At 37.7% G+C, this 8,571-nt stretch overlaps 1 protein-coding gene across 2 annotated transcripts; it reads left to right on the plus strand.

Moving 5' to 3' along the window:
- The first annotated feature begins 1,763 nt into the window (after positions 1-1,763).
- Gmppb (GDP-mannose pyrophosphorylase B) lies at positions 1,764-4,855 on the plus strand. 2 transcript variants are annotated; one of them, XM_022847232.2, is made up of 2 exons: positions 1,764-3,085; positions 3,575-4,855. In XM_022847232.2, exons 1-2 carry the CDS (start codon positions 2,107-2,109, stop codon positions 3,598-3,600), a joined length of 1,005 nt encoding a protein of 334 aa, XP_022702967.1. In that variant the 5' UTR covers positions 1,764-2,106; the 3' UTR covers positions 3,601-4,855. The 2 variants fall into 2 exon arrangements, with proteins under 2 accessions (XP_022702967.1, XP_086827790.1); XM_086971664.1 differs by having other exon boundaries at positions 1,767-4,855.
- Positions 4,856-8,571: the final 3,716 nt, after the last annotated feature.

Consider the following 8,571-nt stretch of genomic DNA (forward strand, 5'->3'; position numbering starts at 1 on the left):
ATAAAAAAGCTTCATGCCTCTGTGTACTAGACTGGAAAGAAGACTTTTGTTTTCTTCCTTACTAAGCAAAAAAATAAGCACACATATCCCTTCTGCGATAGTTTTTGTTATGTTGTGTATTTCCGACTATGGCTTAGGGCCTTTTTCCATCTGTCAACGAATTTATTTGTTCCTTCTTGGCAGAAATTTTTAGGTCCGATATTAAATAAACTCCTTCAGCCAGGCTTTAAGACCTCCTTTTGCTGTCAAATCTGTAGTTCCTAGTGCGATTTGATAGTGAACGGAAAAATGAAAATCCGTCAGCAGAAACTCCGGAAAAAGATGAAGAGTGCAACGAGGCCTTTTAAACAAAGGCGCATTTTGACCTCGACAAAATGCATAGTACATGGCATGCCGAAAATGCAAGTCGTTTAAAATATTCACTTATTAGAAGTTCCTCCAAGTGGAAATCATTACTTACAACAAAATACCGTTAGACCATGCCGCTGATGGCAGAAAGAGCGCTTTCAAACGTGCATTTAAAGTAAACGAAAATCGAAAACAAGTAAGAAAAAACGCGTTTTAAAAAAATACGAAAAACTATTTTGCAGCTATATATTATACATGCGAGCGAATAAAGCGAAGCGTTAATTTAGGCTGCTCAGTAACGATGTAGATTTGCTTAAACCGAAACGTAAAAACTACGTAATTTTGCAACTTCAGTTTCGATATGATACGACCATAAAGAAAATGTGACTCAGATGATTAGATTTTTGTTAAAAGTCACGTCCAAATTAACTTCCGAACTCCAGCAATCTGATAAGAAGAAAAACGGAGAAGGCCAACGGAGGTTCTTTCTGTGTCTAGTTGAGCTAGCAATAATTATTTAAGAAAGTTGCTTGACTGCACGGTTCGCCTGGAAATATTGCATTCAAGAAGAGATAGAGTGGTATGGTTGGATGAAGCCTAACGATATTTGAGTACGTTCGACAATAACTTGTTTTATCGAACCCATATTGAATAGAGCTTTATATCGACCATCCTCGAGCATAAATAATAAATAATCGTAGAGAATTAAAATCGATTACTTAAATTGGACAAGCTTGATCAAACGATCCAATGCTGATAGCTAAATAAATGGCAATATTCGACAGCTTCTACCCGTATTGATATTGCTGTTTTGATAACTGATGCTTCAGGTCTGCGTTTTACATCTTAGAAAAGAAACACTGATTTTACTATAGGCAGGGGATTTTATTGGCGCTGCACAATAAGACTCAACTGTATACGAATAGCAAGTTACGGACTGTTGATTGAAATTCCATGGTCAATTTAAAAAGCACTCCAAAAGTGGGTGTTCGTTCTGCCAGCCGCTGCTGTCTCCCACGATAACGCATATAGCACAAACCCTTCTAACCAGTTAGCTATTAGTAAACAATTCTAGTTGCGTACTATGCTGACCATCATGGGTAAGTTAATACGAATAACAAGCAATACGTCAGTAAAGTTGTGAGTCGTAACTAACGCGGATTTTTGTACTTCTCAACAGTCAGCCATAACTCGACTAGTTATATCAATGTATATAGACCTATTCTGTGATGTATTGAGAGCTATTAGTTGACATGAGGTGCAGAGGAGTCTTGTACGGTAGAGAGTGACGGACACTCCACTCCTACGTCATCGCATCGTATGAGCTCTGTTCGGTCTTGCTCAACCGCCCGTTCGCTCGATAAAGCGCGGATAGAAGACAACTCGAATGCGTTCATCCGTCCACGTTGGCAGTCAGCCGGTATCGTATCGTCAGCGAATGTTTCGAATGACACTGCGCTCACTGCTATTATTATTGTGGTGTGTTAAGAGGACAGCCGCTGGAATTTGGTTAGTAGTGGCAGCGCTCTCTATGCAACGTCACCCGTCAACGTGCTCATTGACGGGTAGCAATTAAGCAGCCATGCATTGAACGAAAGTAGAAGGAAGACTAATGATTTGTTGATCTAATGCTGCTATTGAGTTCATTGGTAATTTTTAAGTGATCAACGAATTCGTGCATTTGTAGCTGATTAACCTCGGATCGGCTCCCAGAAAAGTAAAGGAATAACGAGCTTTGCTTTCTGTTGTGTCGTTGCCATGAAGGCTCTACTTCTAGTTGGGGGCTATGGTACTCGGCTACGCCCGCTAACGCTGTCACGACCAAAGCCTTTAGTCGAATTCTGTAACAAGCCAATGATGGTGCACCAGATCGAGGCACTGGTGTCCGCCGGAGTGAAACAAATCATCCTTGCAGTCAGCTATCGTGCTGAGCTGTTAGAGCAAGCTGTGATTGAGGAAGGCCGCCGGCTGGGAATCAAAATCACTTTGTCGCACGAAAATGAACCGTTGGGTACAGCCGGGCCGTTGGCGTTGGCGCGCGAATATCTGGCCACAGACGATGAACCTTTTTTCGTGCTTAACTCGGATATCGTTTGCGAGTTTCCGTTTGAACAGATGATCTCCTTCCATAAGCAACACAAACGACAAGGAACGATTGTCGTTACTCGTGTAGAAGAACCCTCGAAATATGGTGTAGTTGTTTACCAGCCCGATGGGCAAATCGAGCGGTTTGTTGAAAAACCAGTTGAGTTTGTGTCAAATCGAATCAACGCTGGACTTTACATTTTAAATCCTTCAGTACTTAATCGCATTCAGCTGAGACCAACGTCAATCGAAAAAGAAATTTTTCCAGCGATGGTCGCTGATCGAGATCTTTTTGCTTTTGAGCTGGAAGGCTTCTGGATGGACGTAGGTCAACCGAGGGACTTCCTAACGGGTATGTGCCTCTATTTGAACTGGCTACGAAGCAGTCGGCCGGATCGGTTATTACCCCTGACTGAAGGAGTCGTCGGTGATGTGTTGGTACACCCGACGGCGATAATTGGTTCCAACTGTCGCATTGGTCCGAATGTCGTCATTGGCCCAAAAGTCATTGTCGAGGATGGAGTGTGCATCAAACGATCTACCATCCTCGAAGGCGCTGTGGTAAAGTCACACTGCTGGCTGGACTCGTGCATTATCGGCTGGAAGAGTACAGTCGGCCAATGGGTACGCATGGAAAACACAACCGTACTAGGTGAGGATGTCTATGTTAAGGACGAAATTTACGTCAATGGGGGTAAGGTCCTTCCTCATAAAGCCATTGGGGATAGTATTATGGAACCCCAAATTATCATGTAGTCACTGTTCGAATACTGTCACTGTTTTAAATACATCACCTCTAAATATGTACTAAGCCAATTCTATAACATGATCTTTATCTTTACTAGACAGCGTTTACGTTGTGCTCAGCTATGACTTAGATACCATCTGATAGAAGAGGCCAAGCTAAGTACAGATCTTTCAATGTCGCTATATTCTACAAAATCAGCGAAGGTGATTGCATACGTATTTATACTACGATATTTTTATAGTGGATTTCTGAAATACTCCCTCCTTCAACAGTATTAAATGAAGCCGACCACGAAGCATTTACTTTTCACCATCTAAGAGTTGTTACGAGTCGATTAATAACTAACGAATCCATGGCTTAGCAAAAATATAGAACTTTATTTTGAATTTGCAGGTGACTGTAAATACCTGTTTATTTAGAACAAGGGAAAGGATATGAGTGAATAAACTATTTTTTGAAACACTTGTAAGAGGCGCCTTTTTTATTTACTACCCAAAGAAAGACTACGCCACGCGATCTCAGCGAACGACATGCGTTTTCTTGGGCGAAACAGTGCTCAAACTCTGAATCAAACGGCTTTTTGATTTACGGACGATCAATAGTGATGTGTATTTCATTATTACTTCATATATTTCTTAATCACGTGACTATTGCTACACAGCGCAGATATCAGAAGAGAGTGATTAAGGTAGATAAAAGGCTGTGAAATGGTATTAGAAGTTTCTCAGATTTTTCTATAAATAAAGATTTATCTACTTCTCTTTATAATGAACGCTATCTACTTTTAGACTCGATAGCATTTCTTAATAAATGTATATACGAGAAATTCGAGATGTATATGAGAAAATATTTTTGTAATGTGCATATTCATAAAAATCATATTAATAATATGAATACAAATTGGTAATAATTGTTTAGAAAAGTCGATCAAAGTATAATACGGCACAGATCTTTCAAATGACAAAACTAATAAGTATTACTTATAACAAAGGATACCTACTTAATTTGGTTATCTGCCTAAACTGATTCGTTGGTTTCTTTTTATTGTTAATGGTGCCGTATATATATAATATATATATATATAAGTAGCAGTAGCATGCGTATTGATTTCAAAAGAACCGGGAAAAAAGCGTGGAAAACGGTGAACAGTATATTTGTATTTTTACCTGAATACCTCTCTGTACACTGTTGATAAAAAAAAAAACCTAGATAAATCGTTATGTTGCGTGCGACGGCTACGGTAAAACACCAACAATATAAAAAAAAAAAGTATTATGCAATAGATTATAATGTTGTTCAACCAAAACGTAAAATTGTGCCCGTTTAGAACAAAATGTATACGTGTTGCCCGGTGTACAACCGGATTTGTTTTCATTAGTCGAAGCTGTCTTTTGTTAAATTAATACAGTGAAAGTAAATTAAATCCGATCTACTACCGACAAAAAGTCAACGAAGTTCCTGTGCGAAATCAAATAAATAAAGTTCGGAACTTCATCGCATTGATATTATATCAAACGACACTCGTCCGATACACCATCGCGGGGACCTGTGTGCAACTGTGCCCAAAATAGCTTCTGCGCGCCAAGTGAATTATATAGCATGATTAATTATCACTTTAGTTTTGGGATTACTAAATAAATATTTGCAATAAAGTGACTGATAAAATCAACTTAACTTGAATGAGTGTTTTTTCAAAATAACTTGCAACTCGAAGAGTCATGAATTTTATTTAAATTGAGTGCGGTTTCACATCCGATTCGAGTTCGAAAATTTCAAAAAAGCTGGAATAAACGCTAGGTTTAATGAGGTAGATTTTTTTTAGTAAACGCTTGGACAATAAATCACTCTTGTCTTATTGGAACGTTCTCACGATTAACTCTCAACTACTTTTTTAAGTAAAACAAATTGATGATGATATTGTAATATTCGAATAGCATTTAGTGCGAGATGTCTTTAAACACGAACTAGCTTAATTTCGCATATAGCATTATTTAAATGCTATTCAGTTAGCATATGGAAAAACACTCAGTACTTGAAAAGTAATAGAATCAAAAAAGACAGACGAATCGCTACGAAATGTCAGGACATTTTCTTGGAGGTAAATTGATGTTCTACATTCATAAAAACACAAAATATGACCTTTATTATGTATTCGCCGTTACTTCCTGTAAAGTTTCTCGTTTATCAACCAATTATTCCCGGTCTCACCAGGTTTAGTATCGAAGAGTTTCAGTAGCCACTGCTTGAGTCTCTTTTTGCTATTAAACACATGTTGTCCCTTTATTTGTTGCCGCTTTGTCATAAGGCGATCGGCTAGTATCAAGATCTCCAGTCAGAATACATTTATATTTAAGTGGGTCAGTATATCGGTTGCTACATGCAATAGTGCCAGTCAGGCTCAGAATTACATACGGGTTCTGAGTGTTGAATGTATCAGAATATGTTGGAAACAGATCTAGATGACCATAATAGAGTAAAGAGTAAAGGAAAAGGAAGCTGCCGTCCACTGAATCTGTGGAGTTTGAATGGGTAAGAATATAAAATATCGCGAGCGCACACCACGTCATTTGCTTGGAGTGACAGAGTTACATCCTAATGTTTTGGCACTATAAGATTAGCATGACTTCTAATGGGTAGGTCAGAATCGCGCTAAATGCTGCGAAGCCTCAACAAAAATATCCTACCTTATGTCTACATATAAACAGACCGAGCTCCTCTGAACTGGCTGACAGCCCGATAAATTGACCATCCTACTCCATAAGCATGGAGTCAAAGAAGCTGCAATGCGGTGCTGAATTTAAGACTCTAGGTTTGAGCGTATCCCTTAAAACCAACTGTTTCTTTATCTGCTCAGTGGCTGATTAATTTATGATAAAATTTTATAGATTCAATGGTTTTTTTTCGACTCAAAAAATATTTGCCGGGCATTTTCCTTCGAAAAGGCCTTCATGCGTCCCTTATCTAGTTTGGATGGCCGACCGGCCAATGCTTAAGATGCTATCTCTGAAACTGGAAAAATCATCCTTCAGTAGTCTTCGGCTATCATGAGCTATAAAATTCTTGCCATATACGGCACAACCGTCTCGGGCTACTTCGGCAGTTTGGTAGACCTCGACGCAAGACGAAATATAGGAACTACTGAAAACGCACTTGGATCATTTAGAACACTCATCTTTAAAGTCCTTTAGATCTTTAGAATTCTGTTATACAATGGATTTATAAAAGCTCCACTTACCCAAGTCTTTCAGTTCGGAAACTGCTGGGTCATCTTTGAGGTTTCTCAGATGCTCCAATTTCCCAGAAGTTCTCTCCTGCTGAACATCGTTATTTAAAGGCGCGCATTTTCTTTCCATAACTTGTTTCGTATTATGTCCTATTTAAGTATGAAAAATGCATGTTGCACGTATCAGAAAATAAGTTATGACACTGTCCTACTTGCCGTTTGAAGCTGTCCAATAGAAAAAGGACATTTTTACTGCAATATCATCATCTGCATATCTAAAAATGATTACTTAAAATAATTTTTTTAAGTTCCAAGTTGACATAGTAAACCTAGACGTTACGCCATGCTACGATCTGGCTTCTGGATTGTACGACGTTTTTAAAAACAGAATAGTTCCAATCATATTATAATGAGGACTACCAATTAAAGTGTTTCAGTAAGTTCAACTAAGTAAAGATCCGTGATACTAGTCCTATAGTCACAATCCATATTTTTACCATATTTTCCATATTTTTTTTTCTCGATTTATTCAGCAATCATTCTCTTTCATAGAATCGAACGACACGAGATGCATCCTCCAAATTGGCAATGTTATTTTTGTATCGACCTCAGAGGCTTCTTTGAACTCTTGTCCTTCACACAGATATTTCCTGAACCTGGCCTCCGCAAACGTCGAATGAAAAAAATGCCAAAACCTTTGTCTGGTGGCTGGATTATGCATATTAGGAACTTCAACTTGATGTAGAATTTCGTTCGTAACGGAAAAACACGGCATCATTTATAGTAGTAAGAAAGTGCTTTTAAGTGGCGCACAATGACTGGTTGACATTTCTTAGAAAATAGAAGAAACCGAAGAAATGAACAAAATCCTCATTAACCTAATTATTTGAGCTACGGTTGCTTATTTTACGATTTATTCCTTGAAAGCATATAAATAAAGGGTGCTCCTTACCTTTTAATATAATACTAATGTTCAGTCGTGTTACAGTCGGTTGACAATTTTACCTATTGAGCATTACATTTAGTCATTTACATTACAATACAACAGTACTTAAAAGCTAGAAACATAGGATAGGTTCCCTAAATTGATTTATGACCGTTCTGTGCGTATGTGGATTCTCGCAAGATAGGTTTCTGTTCATATTATGGGAAGAGAAGCGTAGATTTGATATGCGGTACGTTTTTACCCGTTTATCGGGTCAGAAATATCTAAAATTCAATACTTACACTTATAGTTGTGTAAGTGTTAACTGTTAAATAACAGCTAATTATAGCACACGGCACATATATTAGGACCTATTCTTGTTTTAAAACTGTATTTAAATACGCAGATACTATAACGAGATTTTTCCTGACAGTCATGTTAATTCAATACAGTCACTATTATCCGCGAACAACTGAACTATCAATTTCAAGATATTTTTCTTACTAAATCCGCAAATAATTATTCAATAGTGACCGTGTGTCAAGCGATATTGATAAATATAGAATCGTTAAGATACCACTTATATACACATATATAAAAATTCCAGCGGAATCTATGTTTGGCTGGCGACAGGTAAAAAATGCAGGAGTACAGAAGAGCTAAAAAGCCCAAAAGGTTTCAAAAAGGCTATCCGTTGAATCTTATCTGAGTGATCTAATCAACAAGTAATATTTTCCTCTCTGTGTTGTTTCCTCTCTGAATCGATTTCTGTGTTAACAATTTAGGTGTATCAAAAATGAGCCTTTTAAATCTAAAGCCTATTGAGAGTGTTTCGATTTTACCTATGGAAACTTTCTGGCAATAATGTTGATAATCAATTTCGGAAAAAAAAGGGAGTTTCTGAACCAATTTCAGAAATTGGTAGGATTCGGCCAGCGCAAAGGTTGGATAATAGCTTTCAAACTTTTACTAAAACTGCGACAACGATGCATCGTTTTCAACCATGACGAATTTGTTGCTTCATGCTGGAAAGAACAAGCTTTGCTTTAGTACCAAGGATACATTTTCACTAGTCAAGCAATACTGGTAGCTAGAAGTAACTATATACAAAATAGTGCAACGGAATCAAATTTTGGGCTAATTAAAGGTGAGATTAAAGGTCTCAAAAATGCAAAAAGTCAAATCAGCCAACAAGTATAAAAGGTGTAAAGAACACAAAAAGTCTTAAAGAGGCTTTTTACT

This window comes from Varroa jacobsoni, unplaced genomic scaffold (assembly GCF_002532875.2).
Source record: "Varroa jacobsoni isolate VJ856 unplaced genomic scaffold, vjacob_1.0 scaffold_1276, whole genome shotgun sequence".
Classification (NCBI taxonomy): Eukaryota; Metazoa; Arthropoda; class Arachnida; order Mesostigmata; family Varroidae; genus Varroa; species Varroa jacobsoni.

Bases quoted from the DNA above. Each gene is read 5' to 3' on its own strand.
- Gmppb (XM_086971664.1), top strand. From the start codon at position 2,107: ATGAAGGCTCTACTTCTAGTTGGGGGCTATGGTACTCGGCTACGCCCG.